Source organism: Podarcis filfolensis, assembly GCF_964270895.1.
Source record: "Podarcis filfolensis genome assembly, chromosome: 12".
NCBI lineage: Eukaryota > Metazoa > Chordata > Lepidosauria > Squamata > Lacertidae > Podarcis > Podarcis filfolensis.
In genome coordinates this window covers 33,293,542-33,319,207 of record NC_139614.1, presented here as the reverse complement: position 1 = coordinate 33,319,207, position 25,666 = coordinate 33,293,542, and the positions used below count along the sequence as shown (strand labels likewise).

Here is a 25,666-nt window from a genome sequence, read left to right as displayed (position 1 = left end):
ATGCGCTTGTTAACTTATTTTTAAACGCTGCGAAGCGAGGTTTTATAGCACGAAGCAAGAGTTGGAAGTTCCAGCCAGCATTTGCCATCCCTTCCGTTCCCGCCTCTTTCTGCCACTAATCCTTTCGGATCTCGGGCCTTATTCTGGCACTGGCATTTCCCGCCTTCAGCCCGGAGCTCAAGGGAAACGCAGGAGGCAAAGCTCCTTGACGAGGCAGGGAAGCTAATTCAAGGGGAGTTCTCGGCGGCGCCTTTCGCGGGATGGTGAGGGCGGCCCCGTGAGAGGAAAACCGAGCGAGAGGAAGGAGAAGCGGAGCGATTGTCAGGTGGCGGCGCCGGCGGCGGGGTGGCGCGCGTGTCTTGGGGGAGATGCGGGATTCCATCTCGTACCGCTTCGGACAGCTGCTCCGTTTTTTTGACGTGGATATGGAGCGTTTCAAAGCCCCCCAGCCTACAAGGAAAACAACACCGCCTCAATGAATTTAGGGACGGCAAGAAGAGGCTTGAGGACGTGGAGCGGCGCAGGATGTGACTCTCCTTCCTAGACCCTGAGCTGCCCAAGGCGTGTTTATTTTTTTGGGGGGGGGGCGAGCTGCCAGGGGTTCCCTTCACGTCTGAGCGATTCCCGCCTCCTCCACTGAGGCGAATGCCTGACTGCTTTCCCCTCCGCTCTCTCGAGAGGGAGGGAGGGAGGAGGAGAAACGCGGGACCGTCGACCTCCACCTGCTGCCCCTTTCCAAATTCCCACTGGGCGGCCATTATTGGGGCAGAGGGGGATCAAGCGCTGCTTGGCGCGCGCCCTCCGTCCCCTCCTCTCTGCCCCCCCCGGCCCTCTCCCACGCCAGCTCGCGCGCGCTAAAAGGTGAGGCGGCGGGAGTCTCTGGCTGGCTTTGGCACAGCCTGCAGCGAGCGGCGTGCGAGGGACTTTGTGGTGCCGGCGGGGACTCATCTCTCCAGCCCTCGCCGCGGCGCCAGGAAAAGCGATGGGGAGCCGCTGCTGCTGGTGCTGCTTCCGAGAGCCTCCCCTCTGGCTGTTCGTGCCTCCATAGGAACCTGCTCTGAAGAGAGCGAGCGCGGAGGAGCGAGTCCAGAAAGGGGGTGGTGGGTGGGGAGGAAACGCGGCGGCGGCGGCGCCTCCCATCCTCCCGCCAAGTTGCGCGCTCGCTCTTTCCATCTTTTCCCCGTCTCTTCTTTGGCGGAGCTACCCAGAGGAGCAGCATGTGGACTGGCTCCCCGGCTCCCTACAGTGCGCTCGGGCTGCTGCTCCTGCTGTTGCCGCCGCCGCTGCTTCCTTCGACACAGCCTGCTGTTGGCAGCGAGAACCCGGGCGCTGGATGAGCGAGAGACCGGGGGCGGGCGGGTAGCGGCTGCTGCGCCTTGAGGGGTTCTGCTCCCGCCGAGGGCAGGAGGAGCGGCGGCGCTGGGCGGCTCTCGCTGCTGCAGAGGATCCCGTCCGCTTCCGCCACGCGCCCCCCTCCAGATCCGGCGTCTGCTGGCGGGCTGACCCACTGCCCCGTTCTCAACCCTGCCCGGACCCGCATGGCGTGCTACCTGGTCATCAGCTCCAGGCATCTCAGCAACGGGCACTACCGGGGCATTAAAGGGATCTTCAGGGGACCGCTCTGCAAAAACGGCTCGGCCTCTCCGGTAACTGGCACCTTACTCCGTCTTCGGTCTACCTAGAGCAGGCGGCATAGATCTAGATAGGGGCGCACGTTTCTCGTAGGAGCGTCTGGGGTCATCTACGGGGGGCGGGGAGAAGACGCGGACACTTTTGCTGCCTTGGGTCCATTTGGTTACATCTTGTTGCTTAAGCTGACTTAAGAGGGGGGGGGAAGCTTCTTGAATGTTTCTGCAAAGTTTTCTCCTTCCGAATCCACCGGCGAAACAGGCTTAAGACTCGGGGGTTTAGGAGCCTATCGGTTGTCTTGGTGAGGAATATAGATCGGATTACTTAGGGGAAAAGGGTGTTTGGCGCTGTGGCTCCGGTGAGCCACAGATGGACACGGTGCTGGCAGAAAAAAGTTAGAGCGACTTTGATATGTGGCCGCGGAAAGTTGGTGGAGAAGAACTCGAAGCCTTGTGGGTGGGGGTAACAGGAGTAACGGAAAGTTAGACGCCAGAAGAAAGCCATGGGAGCGTCTGGGAGTGACCACTGAAAATGACAAGAGTTGTCCTTAAGGCCATATAGAGAGGCAAAGGAAAGGAAACAAGCAGTATGTGGGCCAGAGAGAATGATAGTGGTGCTTAGTGGAATTAATAGAATGCTTAAAGGAAGAGGGGTTTTTTTGTTTTGTAAAGTCTTCTTATTTATTTTAAAGTATTTTCAGGTGCTTTTTAAGGCTCACAAAATAATGTACAAAAGAAAATTGACACAGGCAGAAAAAAACAGGAGGAGGAAACCTCAGGTAACCTTTTTCACAACCAGGGCTTGACTTTAATCCCAGCATGAATTACAGGAATACTTTGAAATGTGTTTTACGTCTCTGTTCTGCCTTCCTAACTTCTTCCTCCTCCTTTCTCTTGTGTCTGCCTCCTTGACAGTCTAAGCAAGGTCTACTTTTCTTAACAACAAGAGAGTTCATTTACTTTTTCTAAAAAAAAGAAGTTAGAATATGCAATATGAATATGGTGACGTTGCACCTTAGATTGGCGGCAAGATGCCGAAGGGGTAAGTTGAAGAGAAGTGCCTTAGAGCATGAGTAAGATGCCAGTTGTGTTGAGGTGATTTACAGTGCAATCCTATGCAGGTTTACTCCAAAGGCCTCTTAGGTTCACTGGGACATAGTCCCCAGTGAATGTGTATAAGCTTGTGTCTTAATGCGCAGAATAGGATATAAACTCTGGTATAAAAAAGATCAGGGAAATATTCTGTTGCAGAACGACAGTCTGGAAAGCAGAATTAGAATGCCAATAAATGGAATCTCTGAAAAGACCCCCTCTTAATGACTGGGGTTTTACTACAGAATAATAAAATCTAGAGGTTGAACGATAGTGCTCATTGCAGGATGACAGAAGCACGGCATATCTTTAAAGTTTTCAACAGTGACATGATAGTTAGATGACATTTCACAAGTACAATCCTTGCACTATTATAGTAGATAGGTGGGAGCTGTCTAGGGTTGCAAATGCCCATCCCTGAGATGCAACCCACCATTGTGAAGCTGTTGGAGAAGTGTTCTCCAATAGGGAGTGCATATGATGCTGAGAAGAAAGTTCCATGGAATTGGATATAATTGGACAGGTGGCAAAGCTAAAGTGGGTGCAGCTATAAATGAGAGACTGTAAAGAAAAGAAAGTGCTAAAGTGTAAGGAAGGTACAGTGCTCTGGTTGGAAGCAGGATGCTTCCAAATGCCAGTTGCTGGAAACTTCAGGAGTGGAGAGGATTGTTGCACTCACTTCCTGGTTGCTGGCTTCCCACAGCCAACTGGTTGGCCACTGTGAAGACAGGATAGTGGACTAGATGGGCCAATGGCTTGATCCAGCAGGGCTTTTCTTCCCCGAATGGGAAGATTGTGGAAAAAGTGAGCGAAAGCTGTGCTGAAAGCTATGAAACAACTGCAAAGACAGCTTTGTAAACTGCAGAGGAGATTTGATGGGAAACAGTTGGAATTATAAGGAGAAGGTTATTAGTATATGTTGGAACTGATGGAATGTAAAAGAATATGCTCCAAGGAATGAATACTGTAAGATGTGGGAAAATTTTGAGCAAGGAGCATGATGCAAAGGGTTTTTTAAAATTAACTAATTGCCAAGCTATGGCAGCTACACAGACAAATGACTGCTGTGGTGTTAAGCACCAGTGAGCTGTCCTTTTAGTGCCAATAACTGGTGAAAATGAACACAATGGGTTAGTGACCCTTTACCATATATCTAGTTCTGAGCTCCACAGCATTCTCTTCTAAGAAGTATTTTAACTTTAGAAGTTCGTTTTGCTATCTGTTCTCCTCTGAATACTGTTATTCTTCTTGTAGCACTCTGGGCACTGTAACTTCACATGAAAAAGTAAAAGTTGTTGTGGTGTCCCATCATTTTAAAAAATCCAAAATTAGGGCAGTTGGGTTGGCCTAACAAAAGGCACTTCCCTAAATATGGGTTTTGTACTTCCACATGTTTCTTCTCGAACATTAAAGAAAACATATTCATAAGCACACAGTTGCACACTTGCATTTCATGAGAAGGTTCTAGTTTGTTCTTTACTCCAATATAGCAGCTGAAATATGTACACACAATGTACACAATGTGTAACCCGTAGTGCAGCCAGATTAGTAAGGTGCACTGCATTCGTTTATTTGTTTGTGTTTGTAGACCACTTCCACTGAGAATGTAGAATAAATAACCACACTTAAACCAAATACCATAAAACCGTAGCACCATCTATGTACAGAGTGCTTTACAATGAGCAGCTTTGACAGGTCCCTTCTCCAAGGGCTTATGATCTATAAATAGACAAAAGGGAGAGAACAAATGAAGGGGGGAGGAATGGAGGCAGGGGGGAAACAGGAAAACAATATGCTATTATTTCTGTTATGCTTACTTTGGCTTAGTTGAGTTGTCCTTCTGTAATCCTCAAAATTGACCGATTGAACTTGGGGAACTTCCCCGGAGAAAAGGCTTCCTCAGTTTCTGTTTTTATAATGCTCAAAGTCAGGAGTGGCCCATGAGATGCCTTCTAGATATAGTTTGGGACTAAGTTCCTATAAATCCCAACCACTGGTCATGCTGACTGAGGCTGATGAGAGTTGGAGTCCAGCAACATCTGGAGGGCTCCATGTTGACTATCCTTGCTCTAGACATTGGGTGCCAGGGGATGTTTCACTCCTAGGGCTTGTAGTGGCTTGGGGGAGGATATTTTTCAGGATCTGGTGTATGGGTTAAAGAGTTATTTTAATTAAACCTCCTCATAGACTGGTCCTGATGCAGCTCCCCTAGCCTCACTTGTAGTTTAGTCCTCAGTTCCTGTAATGACCATTCAAAGAGCAAGGGCTGTAAGCTGCACTCCTAGCCACACACAAGGACTTCTGGGTAGATGTGCAGAGGATCGCACTGCCAGTACAGTGGTACCTCGGGTTAAGAACTTAATTCATTCCAGAGGTCCGTTCTTAACCTGAAGCTCTTCCTAACCTGAGGCACCACTTTAGTTAATGGGGCCTTCTGCTGCTGCCGTGCCACCGGAGCACAATTTCTGTTCTCATCCTGAAGCAAAGTTCTTAACCCGAGGTACTATTTCTGGGTTAGCGGAGTCTGTAACCTGAAGCGTCTGTAAACCGAGGTACCACTGTATTGGTTTTCACTTTGCAGTTGTAATTGACACAAGGACTTCTGCTTCTTAACTGTGGAGGCTGCCTGGTACCCAACCAATATGTTTGTGATGTCTAGGAAATGTGTTTTAATCCCTCCTTACCCTTGTTGAGATTTTCATCCAGAATAACTTTGAGAAAATGTCTTTCCCTCTCATTTTTAAAAAAGTGAAAGCTGATTTTAAATACGTTTGAAAGCTGTTCAGGGTTTGGAGGATGATAGGGCGGGGGGAACCCCCGTGGTGATGGCTTGCATGCAAAAGTCAAGAAATTTAAAATGTCAGATTGCTCTGTAAATGTGCCTCCAACCACACTGTACATCTGTATATTCTCAATTCTTGTTTCCCACAGAAAAATATGAATGGACACACTGTTGTTTATGTGGCAGCGGTGCACCATGAACAGGATGTAAGATGTATAGTACTTCTAAATTCACATATTACCTATCCTTCTGAATTATTTTCTCATTCGCTTTATTCTGAAATTACCATGTCTGCTTAATTTGGAAATTCTTGGTTTCCCCTAGGTTTTGTAGGGTTTTTTTGAGGGGCGGGGGGCTTGACTGAGACATCTGTTTGTGAGTTCAGTGCTTTATCTTTTGTTTCTCGAGCAACATTTTGAACTTTCATATAATCTTAAATATTTCGTTTTAGTGTATGAGCCATTAAAAGCTTCTTGCATTTATGGAGTGCCATCTACTTCATGCATGACTCTGTGTAGCCTTTAATGTGTAATGTGTACCTTTCTATATTTAAAGTGTTCTCTATTAACAAACCATGAAATGTCAGCAGGCTTATGGCTATGCTTTTGGATATGAGAACAGTAGTGAATATTTTAAACACCTTTATGAAATTTCATGGCTGCGTGAACAACAGTTTACCCATCTGGATATTTGTATGTGTCACTTTGTATCAATGTCAGTGATTGCGCATACTGTACTTACAGTGGACACACAATTCTGGGGTATGGGGCTCCCATAGCGGCTTATGGAAAGAGCCAGGTGTGCATACGCTGCATGATCATAGCCTTTGGGACAATGGCCAGGATTTACATAAGCATACTGTTCATTTTTGCTTATTGACATAGAGGAGAGAATCCTGCTCTTTACTGATGATTCCTAGCACAGTATGATTTCTCAGGTGAGCAAGAAAAAGTTGGAGAATGCATGCAAGGCAGCGGTAAGCACAACTGTGCTGCAGAAAGCCACATGCAGTCTTATTTCACATATTACGTGTTAATTTTGTACCCCACACCTTCATTTGTTTATTTAGTACATTTGTATACCACTTTTCTTACACGATGGAACTCACCACTTCTCAAGTACAGTGGTACCTCCATTTAAGAACAGCCTTGTTTACAAACTATTCAGTTCGTAGTGTTCCGGTTAGCGAACTTTACCTTGGTCTACAAACGGAAGTTGAATGGTGGAAGGGCACTGGCGGTGTGAGGCCTCGTTGGGGAAAGCACGCCTCGGTTTAAGAATGGACTTCTGGAACGGATTAAGTTTGTAAACCGAGGTACCACTGTATCTCTCATCTGGGCAGTGGCCAGACCTCCATTTATATATAGCTGCAGCAGGAGGCTGCATCATGTGCCTCAGACCATGCCTGGGGACCAGCACAAGTATTCCCAGTGCAGGTCACCATAGGAGAAATAAAAAAGTACAATAAATTCAACCACATACAATCAGTAAAACAGCAGAGCAAGGCAACAGGTAAATCATAGTGAATAAAGCACAACAGATCTTTCTTAGGCTACAATAGGAGGCAATGATAAGCAGTGTGTGTGTGTGTGTGTGTGTGTGTGTGTGTGTGTGTGTAAGCCTTGGGTTTGTACATTGTCATCTCTCCTTTCTTCTGATATGGCTGCAAGGTGATCTGAAGCCTCACAGTTAACTACAGTTTAGTCTTACATTAGTCTAAGCGTTCTAAACTCCTCTTTCCAAATCTGCTGGAATGGGGAGTATGCATGCCCAAGGCTTGCTTAGACTCATCCTTGTGGCAACGAGTAATTGTTTATCATAGACTCCGAGAATTGTAAAGCTGGTGGAACCCCAAGAGTCATTTGTGTCCTCTTCTGGTCTGACAAAGAAGCCCAAGGGGCAAGGCAGATTACAGAAGCCCTGCAGCACCATTGAGAGCTGGTGCAGCAACTTGCTCCAGCAAAGTCTCCTAGACTTTGCCCTCTTTGTGATAACTACAGTTCTTAAAGGGCCAACTTTTGGGCATGCAGACAGGCATTTCTTCTGAGCTCGCTGGCCTCCTACTTTGTGTGTAACCTGCACTCTTGGACCAGTTCCTCAGGCTCTGGGAAAGACATTTCTGAAGGTCCAAGATCTGGCACTATGGACCTTGGTGTTATTGGATCTGGTCCACAGAACTCCTACCTTGACAGCTTTGGCTTTACTGGCTTCCTAGCCAGCAGCTTAGAGTCAGGAACCCAGTGTGACTTCTTAGCTGGTGATTCTGCAGACTCTGATTCAATGTTTTGGTGGCTGCTTTACTCTGGAGCTTGGGAGATTAAAAAAGCTTTAGCCTAGGACCAAAATGATGTCAATGTAGGTGTAAGGAGGCCCTCCCTAGGGAGAACATTCCAAAAACAAGGTGCCACAACTGTGAAGGCTTCTCCCCAATTGCTACCTGCCTTATCTTGGATACTGAGGACAGCTCAGATGACTATTTTGGCAGTCATGAATGTAGATTCTGCATTGTAGAATATGGAGGGGCAATGGGATTATGATACTAGGCTCTACCCCCCCAACATGCATATTCATTATAATGTAGTGTGACCTGTGCATGGTATGGAGTCTATTACAACGATGCCACCACTCACCTGTGGTGTTTATTCCACACAAAAGGGGGGTCAGATGCAGATGATCAACTAACAGATTCTATTGCTATGAAAACTTTCACCTTGTCCCATAAGCAAGGTCTGGCAAGAAGTTTCTGCAAAGGATTTTCAAGGGCAGGTTTCTTGCACACCACTTAAGAGGCTTTATCACAATCAAGTGGTGTGTAAATTTTGTATGTATTTATTTATTTATTGGTTGGACAGTGTTCTCGAAGCTACCAACATGAGTCTGACCAAACTGTGGGAGGCAGTGGAAGACAGGAGTGCCTGGCGTGCTCTGGTCCATGGGGTCACAAAGAGTCAGACACAACTTAATGACTAAACAACAACAACAACAAATTTATTTATTTAACAGAGAGTTGTCTACAACTAACATTTACTCAGAGGAGACCCATTGAAATTAATGGGCTTAAGTTCGTCACAGTCATTAATTTTAATGGTTCCACTCTGAGCAAAAGTTATTTGAATACAACCAAAAAGTGTTTATTATAGGCATAACAAACATTTTTGAAATCTAATAGAACAAGCTTCTTTTGAAATGTCAAATTATTTTCTGTCGATGAAAATCTGTCTCCTGAAAGGATACCATCATAACAGACTCAAATACGACACTGCAGGTTTGCAATTTGAAGAGACACATACACACATATCCTGAATTAAAAATTTGAGACATGCCTCATGCTTTTCCACCTGAAAAGGTTTATTTTTAGGGTAGGATAGAATAATAATTATTGTACCCTTGTTGGAGTCCAATTCCTGTGGTTTGGATGCTAGTCCCCTTTCTAAGCCTGAATGAAAAGGCAAGCCCAGAGCAGACACCCAACAGGCAACTTCCTCTGAGGACACAGCACTTTGTTAATTCTCACCACCCGGAATGTTTGTTAATCCAATCTCATATCCTGCAGTGTCATGGCTGTAGTCCATGCCTCTCCAGCAAAAGCTGATTGGAAGAAGGCAAGCGAGTCATGCAGAGTTGCAGCAAACATGCCCCTCACTGGCTCAGAGGCAGTTTTGGGGTGGTATGATCAGTGTGGTTGCACTGGGTGCCACGCTGCAGAAGACACCAAAACAATGCTTTAGAATGAAGCACGCAAGGCAGGAGGTGCAAAATTTTATCAACACACAGGGTGCTACTGAAATTTTAGAGCCCAAAGGCAGCCACTAAGTGGCTGGATGCTTTGAGGCTTATGTTTGTCTCACTTAGAATCACAGAGCAGGAAGGTGCCTCTGGCTGATACAGGAAATCTGCTGTTACAGCATCCCCAACAAGTGGCTGGCTAGCTTCTGCTTAAAAGCCTCTAACAATGAAGAGGCCACCATCTTATATGGCAGGCAGTCTCTTCCACCATTGAACAGCTTGTTATCATCAATAGTTTATTCCTAATGTTTCCTAGAAACTCACTTTCCTGTAATTTGAAGCCTTTGGTTCAGGTCTTAAGCTTTGCAACAACAGAAAACAATTTTTTCCCATCGCCTTCAAGGCTGTCCTATTGCCTCTTAATGGTCTCTTCCATCAGGCAAAACATAATGAATGCCTTCAATCTTTACTCATAGGACTTTGTCTCCAGGCCTTTCATCTGGACGAGTTCCAGATTGTCAACGTAACTTTCCTAAACTGCAGTGCCTAGAACTGGACACAGCCCTCCAGGTAAGCTCTGACCAAAACAGAATAGAGTGGCACAATTTCTTCTTGTCATCTGGACACTCGACTATGTATGAAGCTGGCTTAACACTGAGTTAAATTATTGGTCCATCTAGGCGAGTTCTGTCTGCTCTGACTAATGGTAGTGGCTGTCCAAAGTCTCAAGATGTGTTTCCCATTATCTGCTACCCATTCCTTTTTAAGTATATGCCAGGGATTTAACTTGGAACCTACTGCATGGAAAGCATGCTCTGAATGATGTCCCTTCTGTCTCTGAATCCGTGGCGATGGCTCCTTTCAAAAACTCATTGACAAAAGCCATGGGTGTTTCAAATGAAGCTTGTTTTGCAAGGGCTGAACTATGACCTTTCCTGGCACACAATTTGGGAATTGCTGGCTCAGACCAGGGGTCTGGTGTGTTGCTTGCTGGAACAAAATTATTACTTACTGTGAGGACTGAGTAATGTAACTTCAAGACTGATATAAATGGGAAAGCTCTTGAACTGATGATTGACTGAAGAGTGGGGACGAGAAATGCTGAGCTTTAAGAATGAGTCAAAAGCGGTGGACTCCTGAGAGGGTTATATTTCCTTCAAGAGGTGCATTTCAGAAGCGTCATTTTCTCCTTCCCATTTTTCACAGAATAACAAATGCTCTTTGAGGATCCGATATATGTCCCCTGCAAAATGAAATATGACCCATATGCAAAAATCTAGCATTTACTAAGATTTGTAAAGCTCTGTGCAGAATACTTATGGCCATGAATATATCATACTGATCACAGGGCTGCTTGGAGCTGCCGTTGGTTTTTTTCCCTTTGATCTGTGATGGATACATATAATACTGGCCTGCTGCAAAACTGCTTCAGTCAGTATCTTACCAGACATGCCACAACCTTTGCAAAAACAAACTCACAAGGCAAGACCCAGGATCTTCGCAGAGTCCTGCAGTGGTGCCAATGACTCAGCAGATGTCTTCCGTTCTTCTCCTCCACTGTTTTGATCTAGTGCTGCTGGGCTGCTTGAGGCTTTTCAGCTAAGACATAAAACGAAGTCAGTTTTAGTTACAGTTATTAAAATTACTTCATGTTTCTGCGGGTAATGAAAAGTTAAACTGGTAATTGAGACCTAGGATGGAATGCATGTTCTTTCATAAGGTGCCCCCTCCAATCAAAATCACAATAGGATATATTAGTACTTGCCACTTTATTCGCTCCTCAGATGGTTATTTAGTGATTGTGTTAAGTAGTTGATTGTATTCCATTTTAAAAAAATGTCTTTGCTTCACTCAGGGCCATGGTGATTTCTTTATTGAAATGCCTAAGAGAGGACCCATAGGATTTAACTGGATTTAATAGTTCTAACTAGGTGCAGAAAATGTTCATGTGCTAGAATGGCTTTAACAATGCTTTCTACCACAGTGAAACATGTTTCTCCAAAGAAAGTGTTTATATCAAAAGCATACCAGTGTGAGTAGATAAATAGGTACAGTGGTCCCTTGGTTTTAGAACCACTTAGTTTATGAACAACTTGGAAATAGAACGCTGCAAACCCAGAAGTAGGCATTCTGGTTTGTGAACTTTGCCTTGTAAGCTGAACATGTTCCGCTTCCTGTTGAGTGTGTTCCATTTGTAAATTGAGCCCTCCGCTGCTAATCAGAGGCTTTCTGTTGAGTCTGTTGGCTGTTTAGGACCGAGCACCCACACAACACAGAGGTGATATTTGGAGCTTTTGTTTTTGCAATTTATGGCGTGTTTGTGTGGATTTTTCATTTTTTTGACTGTGACTTGTTCTTCATTTTAAGGGACTGACTTGTGACTATGGCTTGTGGCTTTGTTTTTGTGACTTGTTTTTGTGACTGTGTGCAACCCAGTTCAGCTACTGATTGATTGATTGTGTGACTGCAGAAATGGATAAAAGTGCCCCCCCCCCGCATCCAAACATTGACTATCATCAGTGCACGTAAGAAGAAAAAATTATTTTAATCATCTACAATGCTGTCTTATTTATTTTATAGTACAGTACATTGATTATTGCTTTCATTTTATGGGTCAGTGGTCTCATTAGATAGTAAAATTCATGTTAAATTGCTGTTTTAGGGGTTGTTTTTAAAAGTCTGGAACAGATTATTCCATTTTGCATTACTTTCTATGGGAAAGCACGCCTTGGTTTTAGAATGCTTTGGTTTTGGAACAGACTTCCGGAACAGATTAAGTTTGGGAACCAAGGTACCACTGTACTGCAGTGGTAAGGTAAACTGTGTTTCTGTGTGCTCTTGCTTCCGTCACAGTGTACTGTTGCACCAGAAACCAATTTAGTCATGCTGGCCACATGACCAGCTGTCTGCGGACACATGCCAGCTCCCTCGGCCTGAAAGTGGAGATGAGCGCCACATCCCATAGTTGGATTCGACTGGACTTAACCATCCAAGGGTCCTTTACTTTTACCTTACCTTCATTGGATCATGGGTCCAAGAATACATAAATTCACATCAAGCGGTTCAGAGATAATGTTTAAAACAAAATACTGAAAACTGAAGTTTCTTAGAAGTTTCTACTACATGCTGAAGAAGTGAACCATTTTTTCAAGATAAAGTCTAAATCTTTCAGCCCACTGGAATTAGGGAACATGGTTTCAATGGAGCTTTCTCCCAAGTATATGTACGGTACATAATAAGAGTGCAGCCTTAAACTGGAAACAGCTTGCCTTTTCAGCAGTCAAAGGGTCTGCAGTATACACCTCAAGGAATTGCATTATTATTTCGAAATATTTAAAATACGATGATGAACAGGAATGGCAGTGAGGTATCCCAACAACTCAAGGGGAAAGAAATCACAGATACTAAGGGCATGTTTGCACCGTCTGTTGTTCTGCTTGTATGTCAAGTACGACCAGTGAGTTCACAGCACATTCTATGTGAACACACTAGCGGTCAGAGCTCCACTTCTATTGAAAAATAATTTCCTTTATGAGAAGAAGCTTGCTTCTTTCAGGATATGTAATGCAATGTCTGATCAAACTTGGTAAGAATGCGGGATCTATTGGCTGGAAAAGTTTCCTGGCCAGGGGCAGTAAGTGCTGTAGACGTTTGTTAGATGTTAGCGGGTGACTCCCACTGAAACTCAGTTTCCATTTACGTAGTGAGTAAAGTTGTTTTGTGGCATTACCAAGAAGTGAAAAGAATCATAGAATTGTAGAGTTGGAAGGAATAGTGACTTGAAAAATTAAGTGAGTAAATAAATAAGCTCTAATCTTCAAATCCTAAGGACATCAAGGCAATATGTAGCATTATTAAAATGAACAATTCCATTTCGGAATAAGGTTGCTTCCATGAACGTTGTTCACTGAGAACTCTTCAGTCAGGCTGCTTTATATTTGTAATAAAGGACCTGCAAAAAACAAAAAAGAAAAAAAACGAGAATGTGAAAGCCTTTTAAGGTGGATTTTTTGCATTCATCTAGCTTCTCATAAAGAATTATCTGAACCGTGTCTGATCATTTGGCTCAAGACAGCAATATTTTTGTGTGAGTAGTTTCTCATGCACTGTGGAAAAACCTCAGTCCTGTTACTGTAATATGTGCAAAGGTTAAGTCTGGACTTTCACTGAAATTTCCATTATATAAAGGTTCTATGGATGGAACACACAAAGGTTCTGTGCATAGCTGGAGTCTAGTCTATCCATTATGCCTGCAGTTGTTATCTTCCGGTTAAAGTCTCCTTTAATGAAGAAGTTAAAAAAGACCTCAGCTGTAGGTTTTATGTAGGACAATCCAATGCAATTCTGCTCAGAAATAAGTGAAACTGTGTTCAGTGAGACACACTTTAAAGCCTGCATTTGAATTCTTTCTCACCTGTAAAATGTTATGAATAAAAAAGCCACACTAACCTGGGCTGGATCTCGACACATCAAAGAAGTGATTCAGTTAAATGCTTTGTAAACTTCATAGAGGGAAGTTCTGTTGGCCAAAAACGGGACTCCACAGCACCATATAGTGTCATAATGTTATAATGCATATAAAGCGCTTTATCTGTACAAATGTAGCTGAGTCCCAGATTATACCCTCAAGTTTAAAACTGGCTAATTTCTGCTTTCTATATTGCATTAAAAGCATTCAGAAATAATGGACTCTGGACCACAGGTTTTACCTGGCATGACTTTAAAACAACAACAACAACACACCACTAAAGAACTTGCAGCCTTATGTGCTGGTTTTGTGTTCAGTGCAGCTGCACTAAAGTTCAGAAGGAACTGAGTTTTAAACCTTTGTTGTTTGTTATAAAAGTCTTTGCTTTTCTTCTGTTGTTTTTGTCATGCTGTCATGGACCAGCTGGGTATGCACCACGAGCCACAGTTTAAGAGCCACTAGGTTGCTGAAGAAAAATAAACAAGATATGCATGCCTACTTATCTCAGGAGAGACCTTTATTGTTAAATATTTACTCTAGTGAATCTATATCATCAAGGTAACTGTTACTATTTTATAGTGATAAACTGACGGCATGTTAATTTTGAGATTTTTCTGCCATATGCCTAATGGATAAGATGTAAACATTTTCTTCAGACTTCTGTCCCAGTTTCAAGCTTAGATACAGTCATGATAGGCAAGCTTCCTTAAGAAGCCTTCCCACCAACAACCACCTCCTAGAAAAATTGCAGGAAGATTGAATGAAAGTCTGCATACTCTAATCAGCTCTTGCTAATAATGGGCAGTGGGGGTGGCAGTACAGTTTAAAGCATACAGAACACACCAGTATCCACAGGAATGCTTTGCCTATATTCTTTTCAAACTGAATCTAAGAGGTGATTTCGTTGTTGATGGGGGAAAGTGTTAGTTGTAAATCAGAAGTGCACTAAGGCAGATGCTTCAAGAAGTAGCCTAATGAGACCTAGGCATTATGAGCTTTCACCCCAGGGTGTCCCTGCATAGTCCCTGCCGAGTTAAAACTGAAGTGACATGCTGCCAGCTACAAAATGCACAATTTTAAAACGGTGAAGAGCATTTGAGGAACACATGCTCCAGAATCTGTCTTTAGTGCATAGGTGTGTTGTCGTTTTTTATTGTTGCTTTTTGCTCTATGGGGTGTGTTTGTGGGTGTGTTTCTGATAATACAGTTGGTATTTGCTCAGAGTGCAAATGCTGCTATTTGTGGTTTCGTTTCCTTGTTTCAGATTATATCAGCTTGGCAGACTACTTTGCAAAGTACATCTGGCAATGCTGATCCCCTGTTAGAAACTAGAGGGGGTTATTGGACTGAGTCTGGCTCTGGTGTGCTTTTCCTCTGCCACTTTGATGATTAAAATTGGTGATGCATTTTGCCGCTTCCTGTGAAATACATGCTCAGTGTGACATTTTGACCACGGCGTTCATGCAACATGTGGTCCTTGGATTGGTAGCTACTGCCCTGGAGGTTAAAACGCAGTTGAAACAGATATCCTGCGTTGTAGTGAGAAGATTCAGCATGTGAAACACAATAGGATAGTACCTTAGATCTCCCCCTTGGGTATCAACTCATCATGCCCATAGAGAACTAACATCCAAGGAGGTGTATATTTCTAGGAACATAGGAAGCTGACCATTGGTCCATTTGTCTCTGTATTGTCTACTGAATGGCAGCAGCTCTTGTGGGTTTCAGACAGGAGTTTGTCCCATCCATACCTGGAGGTGCCAGTAATTGAATATGAGACCTTCTGCATGCAAGGCATATGTTCAGACATTGACTTTTGCCCATATAACCATTGAGTAGATATAATACAAGTCAATGTAATGTCATTACATTGCACAGGTAGTAAATCCTAGCATCAAAAGCTTTGTTTGGGTGTTTTTTTAAAGGGGGGAAAAAGACACAAGGCATTTATGAATTCATCCATACCCCCAAGGGCATATACATTCTAAGTTTAGGTGGCCACCTTCGGAGCCAAATAAACAGCAATCAGATCTTACCATCTCACTCTAGGCAACCTGCTTATTGAGCATTCATCCTGATTTGTTTATGTATTTTTGTATGTGGAGGTTGGACTATATCTGGTCTTTTTAATATTGATGTTCTATTGAAAGGTTTTCATTTATTGTATAGGTGTAAGTGATATTATTATCCTAATATACATATGGTTGCTAATAACCTACTATGTTCTGTATAAAGTCATTCCAGATGTCCATATATTTGTCCAAACAAAGTCTACATCTATAGGCAATCTGTTCATATGTTGCAAGTGTTAAATATTTATATTTGTTCTTAACTGAGTGCTTGCTCTTATATGTTAGATGGGAAGTTGTTTGACAATCAGCATTCATTCTAATTTGTTTGCATGGTGTTCATACATCTTTCCATTAATCATTTCTTGGTCCTACATTTTCCATGTATTTCCCCATTACTTCCCTAACTGCAAAAGTTCATTTTTTAAAAAGTGGAGTTATTGCTCAAGGATGACAGAGCATTTTAATTCTGTTTTAAGTGCACTTTTAAAGCTCCAGTATGCAGTTGAACCCCTCCCCCCCAAATACAGACAGTGTGGAGGTGACTATGCTCACTTACAACTCCATGCACCCACACTGTATCTTGGTATTTTAGCCCCAAATTCTCTTCTTCTGTAGGTTGGGGAAAATACTGAAGCTCAGAATTCTTTCATATGACTTTTCTGTAATTTTGCAAGATGGTACCCCTCAACAAGAGGATTTCCAATGCCAACTAGTATTTTCAGACATAAGAAGAGTGTGTTGAAAAAAAGCAAGCTGGCTTACATATACAAAGACTCTTGTGGCTGCATAATATTGAAAGCATCTCCAGAGAAAATGACATTTGTGGGGCTGCTGAACTGAGATCCTGTTGTTTAAATGGGATTCAAACAACAACAAAGGAATCTTTGACATTGCTGCCAAGAAACAAGTGCCTTTTCCCTGTTAAAGAGAAACCAAACTATCTGGAGTAGAGTTATCTAGCTCCCATTTCTTATCTCTGCCTTTTGTAAATTGAGTGTGTAATACATAGAGCTGCACAGAATGTCCTTTTTTTCAAAAAAGGGATAAACTGTATGACATCAAATTTTATATCGGAGCATTGAAAGATATTGGTACGGCAAGAAGAATATAACTGTTATCTTTAAAGCATAGGAACATGTTTAAATTATAGTGTACTTCTTCACCAACCTGCATGTTTCTTTTCATTGCAACAGATTTAAGAAATAGGTCAGGAATCTGTAAAAAGGTGTTCTTAGGAAATTCACTTGGCTTCTGCTCTTTATACACATGTAACAACATTTTTAGAGTGCTCTGAAAATCAAAGCCTGCATTATAAACTGTTGTTCCTTTGTACAAATATTTCTGTGGCCTGGTCATGGATGACCCATTAGGGTTCCCTTTGCCTTAAAGAAAGAAAGAAAGAAAGAAAGAAAGAAAGAAGGAAAGAAAGCTTAGTATGTGAACCATGGTATTGTAGCCACGTGAAGGATGTGGTCCAATTTGGTAAGAAGGCAAATAGAAATGAGCAATTAAAATTGGGAGGTTTCTGGGAATGTTGCTAAGAGGTTTTTGGAGCAATGTAGCTTAGGAAGTGGGACGCGGGTGGCACTGTGGGTTAAACCACAGAGCCTAGGACTTGCCGATCAGAAGGTCAGCAGTTCGAATCCCCGTGATGGGGTGCGCTCCCGTTGCTTGGTCCTTCCTCCTGCCAACCTAGCATTTGAAAGCACGTCAAAGTGCAAGTAGATAAATAGGTACCGCTCTGGCGGGAAGGTAAACAGCGTTTCCGTGTGTTGTTCTGGTTTGCCAGAAGCGGCTTAGTCATGCTGGCCACATGACCCGGAAGCAGTACGCTGGCTCCCCCAGCCAATAAAGCAAGATGAGCGCCACAACCCCAGAGTCGGCCACGACTGGACCTAATGATCAGGCGTCCTTTTACCTTTATGTATGAATTACATGTAGATTTCATTCAAATCTGTTCTTGCAGTAAAGCGAGATGAGCGCTGCAACCCCAGAGGCGGTACTACCTGTGTGTTTGTTTCTGTTTCCTCACAATGCCTTATCAACCTTTATAGAAATAAATAGATTATGAAGAATATTATGGAGAAAATAAAGGGGAATCTGTAAAGAGTATCCATGAAACAGTACTTTGCATTCTATCTGCGCAGGAAAAATGTAATGGTGAGTTAGGCTTTGGGTCAAAATGCTTTCCCAACCTAATTATCCTCAACATAATCCTGTTTAGAGGTAATTCCCATTGGCTTCATTGTAACTCACGTGTGTATTTTCTTAAACCAGTAAGAGAGATCATGCATGTCAGAATGTTATAATTTGCATCTACCTTACAACAGAAGAGGTAGGAACAGGACTTAGTCTTGGCACAAATGAACGATCCTCTTAGAGTTTGATTTAGAACATTACATTAAAGTCAATGGGAGTTACTTTCAATTGGTGTAGGATGGGGGGTATCAGTTAACTCACCTGACATCCTTTGTTGAGTACTTTGGTGTTCCGTTCCCACATAATGCAGCTATAGCAAGCAAATTTCCAGTCCATTTCATATATTTTAGGAAAAGAGGGGCTGGTAGAAATAAAAGGGGTTGGTGTGAAAGTAGAACACTACAGCAACTAGCGGAAGATAAACTGCTTTTGCTTGTGCCTAGGATCTTTGAGGAAAATGCACAAGTGCTTGTCTCTTGGCCTAGAGCAAGCATCTTTTTGCAGCGGGAAAAGGCTTTGGAGGCTCTGCATTGTTGCTGCAGATAGAGAATTGGGATTTCTGTAATTTGGGGGAAGTAAAACCAAGTTGATGAGACATACTTCTCTCCTCTGACAATGAAAAAGCAGGCTAGCTAAGAGGCCCTTCAGTTGTCCTTTCTCTTGCTGACTCTTGTACATGGTAGAAGTGCAAGTCACACTCTTGCTGGCAATTATACACATTAAGTATGCAAATATAGCGGGGCTGATTTGCATAAAATGCAAAGTACCTTGCCTAGCTAGATGGATCTTAGATACGACATAGCTGAAAAGCAGATCCCTGAACTGAATCAATTAATTGTGCTTGATGGTGACCCTAGGATTTTGAAGAGTCACTCAAGTAACTGCTAGTCTGGAGTAGGTTATTAGTGTGGGTGTTATTCCCACCCTGGATGTGGACAGCTGAATTTTACTAGATGGCAAAGATATTTGCAGAGGAACAACTAAGAAGAGAGCTGAAAGCCTGGAAGAGAAAATAAGGGGAGAGTTGGCATGTAAAAATATGAATATGTTAATAGTAAATGCGACTGTGAATCGTAAAACTATGTATATATGTTCAGATGGAATGGCTTTCCTTCTGAAAAAAGACAGCACAGAAAAGAAATAAATCATTAAATGAGCCAGATATGAGAATTATTCCAAAAATGGACGCGTCATGTGACCACAGTCCATTGCATAAGTTATATGGCACTCCTAGTTTACCATCAACAACAGCTCCACTTGCTCTGACTGTTTGCATAAAATGCTAATATTCTATCACATTAACATATGCAAGCACCTGAGGGCAATTTCTTATGGCGCTCATAAGAAAAAAGTGTATTTTGGAACACATAATTAAGGCCTCCTACGTAGAGGTTGGTTTCTGCTCACACTCGAGTCAGGAGCCCTAGACATTTATTCAGTAATTCTGGGTGCGTAAATGAATTAAAAATAAAGTCATTAGCATTCAGAATTTATCTACTCCTTTTTGGCCCCAGTCCCCAAACCTTTAGTCTGAAACTGTTTCACTAAAGCCAATATGGGTACTACACAGACAAAGGAACTTGAGAACTGTAGCCTGTACCTGTCAGCTCTAGAAATTAGTCAGAAATTGGGCCAGTTTCTTCTCACATGCTAATTAATTAGCTCACACTGTGTGACAGGAAGAATATGAGTATATCATTTTAATAAAACAGAGTCAATACGGAAATATTTTTGAAAAATAACCTCCCCCAACATCTACTCCAAACCCAATTGCAAGTTGTTTGCAATTGGTAATAAAACAGTATTGTTGTGTTAATTCTAATACTAAGGACAGAACCTACTCTATCGTTTAATGGTTTGTTTATTGATTTAAGTTATTTTGTAGCAGATGCACACCAACCTTTTCAGATTGCTTCCATGGAAGAAATAGCCAGAGACACAAGTTATTTTCAGATCACCTCATTTAGCATGCGTGAAATAACTGATTACTATTCACCACGTATTTACTTAAAATATATTATAAGTAAGCCTGGAGATGATTAGCAATGGTATGTAAGGTAAGCATTTGTGGCTTTCAAAAATAGGTTTGCCAAAGATAGAGCACCATCATTAAGAGCCAATTATCATCAGATGCCCTCTGGGATGCAAAAGAACCTCTGGGACCAAGGACTGTGTCAGTAACAGTGCAATCCCTTATATCCTCAGAAATAAGCTCCATTGAGTTCAATGGGACTTACTCTCAGGCAAGTGTTTCTAGGATTGCAGCCGGATGAACTTGGATTTGTACCAGTAAGCATAATGGGTGAATCCAGAATAGTTACTTGCCCCTAGGCTCTTATTTAAATCAGTGGGGCCCAAATGCAACCAAGCTGCAATGTAATCCTATGCACATTTATTCAGAAGCAAGATTGATTGTATTCTACAAACTTACTCCCAGCTAAGTACGACGGATAGATTTGCAGTTTTCAGATCCAACATGTAGGCTGATTTTGCTACTGAGCATACACTGACAACAGAGCTGTGGCCAATCCACATGTGTAGTTAATCAAATGAACATTTTTTGAGAGTACATATAAATGCATTTAGTATGTGAAACACTGCAGTATCTTTTTAAATGAATAATTAGGATACTTGCAGAACATGCAAGAAAAGAAGAAAATTTCAATAGGCTTTCATGTTGTTTCGTTTAATCGTACCTTCCTTGATTATTTTGCCCACTGGTGGTTTTATTATACTTATTAATAATGGTAATGCTGAAATCAGCTGGAGCATTTGCCATGGAGATATTAATGAGGAAACACAGCCTGAATCTGCAGTTCTGACCAGGCACATTCCCCAGATCTGCCTTAAAGGTGGGCTATCAAGAGATTTATCTCTTGCTTTGCGACTGGAAAAAATTATCATTATAGGAATCCTTAAATGCTTTACAAATGGACTCAGACTATGGATCAAACAAACAGTATGCTCTCTGTATAGTGAGATAATTGCTGGGTCTTCAATTACTTTCTGAGTAGGGTGAAGGACACAATAACTAATTAAAAAATTTGATCATATAAGTTGTAATTTATATTATGACTTAACTGTACCCTAAGCAAAAAAAAAATGGGGGTAGGAGTAGGGGTGATAACTGCCTTTCAATTTTTGTGAATTCATTTGGGTTAATCAAGAAAGGATTTTTACTACACCCTTCCTTTGTCGTGTATACACACCTACACAAACAGTAAAGCCAAGCTGCCTGTCAGTTTTCTATCTTCAGCATCTCTCATGAATGATTATTATGACAATTCCCCCTCCCCCACATACTCTGTCCAGTGAAATCTGTCACATAAATTCCACTTTAGGCAAAGTTCGGTTGCAACTCCCTATGCAACCAGGGAGTGGTGTGGTTATTGTGGATAAATTAATCCATAGCAAAAAGGACACACTTTTGTGTATGCCTGAGAAGATACCTGCAATGTTAATGACGGATCCATTCTCTGATTACCACAAAAGGAAAATGGTTGCATCGTCTTTGATCCTATTAGCAATAGCGAGGAAGGATTTTCAAGTAATTTTTACTGTTTCCCAACTAAATACATAGTTCGCTTTTGAAAAAGAACTATATAAAAATGCAATGGGAATAAAGACCATCCCATGCAGCTGTTTTCTTTTTGTAATGGCTTCTTACAGATGTTTTTTGATCCTTTGTGAACCTAGCGATTGTTTGTTTGTTTGTTTTTAGAAATATTTCTGTACCACAGTATCATTAAAAACATCAACATGATTTACAACACAAATATCTATATACAATTTAAAAATCACATAAAACCAGAGAGCTTCAACTAACTCTTGCAGAAACACATTTTCTAATTCACCCACATAAGCCAGGTAGCATAGAAAAGTTTTCAGCAGGCTTTTGAAGGTTAGAAGTGAAGGTGCCTGCTGAATCTTTTATTGACAGAGCATTCCACAGGACAGGGCCAACGAAACTAAAAGCTCCGTTTTTCATTGCTTGGGACCACCACCAAAGACGCTCCTGCAGATGATATCAGTGATCAAGCCAGGATAATAAGGGTTTAGGCAGTCCCTAATGTACCGTGGGGATGCGGGTGGCGCTGTGGGCTAAACCACAGAGCCTAGGACTTGCCGATCAGAAGGTCGGTGGTTCGAATTCCCGCCATGGGGTGAGCTCCCGTTGCTCGGTCCCTGCTCCTGCCAACCTAGCAGTTCGAAAGCACGTCAAAGTGCAAGTAGATAAATAGGTACCACTCCGGCAGGAAGGTAAACAGTGTTTCCGTGCGCTGCTCTGGTTTGCCAGAAGCAGCTTAGTCATGCTGGCCACATGACCCGGAAGCAGTATGCTGGCTCCCCCAGCCAATAAAGCGAGATGAGCGCCACAACCCCAGAGTCGGCTACGACTGGACCTAATGGTCAGGGGTCCCTTTACCTTTTGCATGTAGATTTCATTCAAATCTGTGCTTGCTTTTGTCCTTTCTTTGGGTGATGCATTTCCCCTTTTGGAGGTGATAGATATGTAGTCATCTTATCTGGCTTCTTCTGTTTTAGCTAGTGCTGGTCCACACTGTTGCATCATCACAGTAGAGTCTAGGATACTGGCACAACAACTGACAATTTAAGATTGTTCAGCTGCAGCAGTTCTTGTGCCTGGTCCTCACTGCTGCTTTGTTTGGTACAGAGGCTTAGAGTGCCAGACCTTCAGGACACATCAGCCTACCACAAAACAAGCTAAAATGAATTCTGCTGGGCTGCTCTGGAAAAAGATGGTTTGATATCTACAAGTGGAATAGAGGACACATTATGATGGTTGTGTATTAATTAGATATGCATGGTACATGACTGTCATTTTCCTAATTCGTTCCTAGCTTTTGAAGATTTCAAAAGTTCACTGCATTTGTAAATCAGAGTGCCTCTGCTATACACAAACCACCTTGTGTTCTGCCCACAGATTTATGGTTATATAACCTTCATTGTGTTCGTTGACATTTCTAGTACTGTGCTAGCATGATTTGTTTTAATGGTTTGTTGAAAAGTGACTAGAAAGGGGAAATAAAATATGGCAAATGTCTGTGCAAAATTTAAGGAGCTGTTGCTTTGTGGTGCACTTAGGCTTGTTTTGTCTGCCAAAGGGCTAGTGGAGAGAAAAGAATACAATTTCCATCTGCCTTTTTATATAACAGGCTCTCCCAAAGATCACCAATGAGAATCCTAATAATTGATTCCTATAACAGAGCTATATATTCAGTAAACAGAACTTCAGAATTAAAGTACCTTCCAGAAAGTGGGTTTTCACATTTAGAATGTCAGAAGTAAGGAAATTTTTTGAACTGAACTAGCTGAAATAAGAGGTGTGCATTATGCAGTAACGGAAACAAATGGGAACGATCCATAAAAATCCACAGAACTCTCTGCTGCCTCTGTTGCATGCACGTACTCTGTATGCATACCTTATACACAACACACCTGCCCAAATTAATATATCATCCTCTCATGCACAAAACACAAAAAGCATCCCTTAGCAAACCCTGATAACAGGTCCCCTGGGTTATGGTGAGTTGAGTGCTCAATCTGACAGTTGTCTACTGTTGGGATGGTGCTACGTCCTCCCTTCCCTTTCCACCAGCTAAGCCCCCAACCTGTTCCTAGGTCCAGGGTACTGACCACTTAAAGGGGAAAAAGCATCTGAGCATTTGGAATATTCATTTGCATTCCAGATCACAATCCATTTTTAACTTGGGGATTTTCTATTTACCAGGTTTGGCAGGGGGAAATTGGCTTATCTGCAAATGTGTGTGTTCTGTGTTTTAATTCAGTACCTAAGGCATTTACCATAATTCCTGGGATATGAATAACAGATTATCCAAAGGGAGAAAAAAAAACCCTCAGCTGTTTTACATATATCATAGGATGGTTCTGGGTTTGTGTATGCCAGTTAATGTTTCCCAAGCTGTGCTTTAATGGTTTATCAGATTAACAACCAAAAGGGCTTTGTTATTAACACAGTATGTTGATTTTTGTTCTAATGTGTTGATTACGTGAATAGGTACATTTGCTTTTTATAAACACACTCCCCACTCATTTTAAAGCAGGTGATTCATATCTCATCTTTCTACCCCAGCTTTTGCTACATGAGTCAACTTCAGGTGTCATGTGGCTTGAGGAGGAACTGCGGCTTCTCTCAACTCTCTTTTTTGGGCAAATGACATCATAATTATACTGAAGAGAGAAGTAACGTACTGTTTTTTTAAAAAACCCACTGTGTTATCACAGCTTCCAGGTTAGCAATTAATTTACTTGAAGCTTCTTAATAAAGACAGAATAGAATTCATTACTCAAGGGGAAGTCCTACTGTCCTTTGCAGTTTGTTGAAATAAATACATAAATCCAGATTTGTTAATGTGGACCTTGCTAGGCCTACCGAACCAGTAAACTCCAAGCACACAGTAGAGGATGGAAAGTTCAGCCCTGTGCCACTTCTGGGGAAGCTGCTTGGACTTGGTGCTCAATTTCATGGACTGCTATGGACCTTGGTAGCTTATTCCATTTTCACAATATTTCCCTAACTGTTGATTTCCACCTTATATTTGATGTGAAAGCCACTTCCAGAACTATAAGTGGAATATAGTTGAACTATAGTGAAATAGTGGCGGGTGGCGCTGTGGTCTAAACCACAGAGCCTAGGGCTTGCCGATCAGAAGGTCGGCAGTTTGAATCCCCGTGACGGGGTGAGCTCCCATTGTTCGGTTCCAGCTCCTGCCCACCTAGCTGTTCGAAAGCACGTCAAGTGCAAGTAGATAAATAGGTACTGCTCCGGCGGGATGGTAAACAGCGTTTCCATGCGCTGCTCTGGTTCGCCAGAAGTGGCTTAGTCATGCTGGCCACATGACCCGGAAGCTGTCTGCGGACAAAAGCGCCACAACCCCAGAGTCGTCTGCAACTGGACCTAATGGTCAGGGGTACCTTTACCTTTACCTTATAGTGAAATATAGCACAAGCTTAGCATCCACTTTCATATTATTTTCAAATATTTTTTTCCCCTGGAAGCAAATAACACAGAAATCAGCAGTAAACTTGGATTATATTCCACAATAGTTCCATTATATTCTGTTACAGTTCTGGAAGTGGTTTTTCTTCCATCCAAAATGCTAATTTAGGCTGAAATCCCAAAACCACAAATTTCATAGTAAGCCCAATTGTTAGGAGAACAAAATAATTGAGGAACTACTGAATTTTACAAATTGTAGTTTGGATCCACAATGAGTTAGTTACACTCAGTTTAAGCCATCACTTACTTGTCCCATGGTTTTCAATGGGCCCAAAATTCAACTAACTTTGTCAGGATCCAGTGTAGTATTTTGCAAATTATAATAATAGTAATAATAATAATAATAATAATAATAATAATAATTATAATTATAATTATAATAATTATACCCTGCCCATCTGGCTGGGTTTCCCCAGCCACTCTGGGTGGCTTCCAACAAAATTTTAAAAATGAACACCCAACAACACGCCATGTTTTCTTATAATCTCTTAATTTGTAAATATACAGTGGTATCTCAGGTTACAAACACCTCGACTTACAAACACTTCGGGTTACAGACTCCGCTAACCCGGAAGTAGTACCTCGGGTTAAGAACTTTACCTCAGGATGAGAACAGAAATTGCGTAGCGGTGGCGGCATTGCGGCAGCGGGAGGCCC

General features: G+C 42.3%; 2 protein-coding genes across 4 annotated transcripts in view; one reads left to right on the top strand and one right to left on the bottom strand.

Moving 5' to 3' along the window:
- The window catches only part of ZNF804B (zinc finger protein 804B), a 295,745-nt gene that overhangs the window by 94,703 nt on the left and 175,376 nt on the right, over positions 1–25,666 (top strand). Inside the window, exon 1 of one of the 3 annotated variants that reach the window (XM_083578480.1) lies at positions 593–1,646. The exons of the other annotated variants lie outside the window; for them this stretch is intronic. Coding sequence (XP_083434606.1) covers positions 1,539–1,646 — 108 coding nt within the window. The 5' untranslated portion in view covers positions 593–1,538. Of the gene's footprint in view, positions 1–592; positions 1,647–25,666 lie in introns of those variants that run through there. 3 annotated transcript variants of the gene reach the window in all.
- The window catches only part of STEAP4 (STEAP4 metalloreductase), a 221,799-nt gene that overhangs the window by 129,673 nt on the left and 66,460 nt on the right, over positions 1–25,666 (bottom strand). The window lies entirely within an intron of this gene.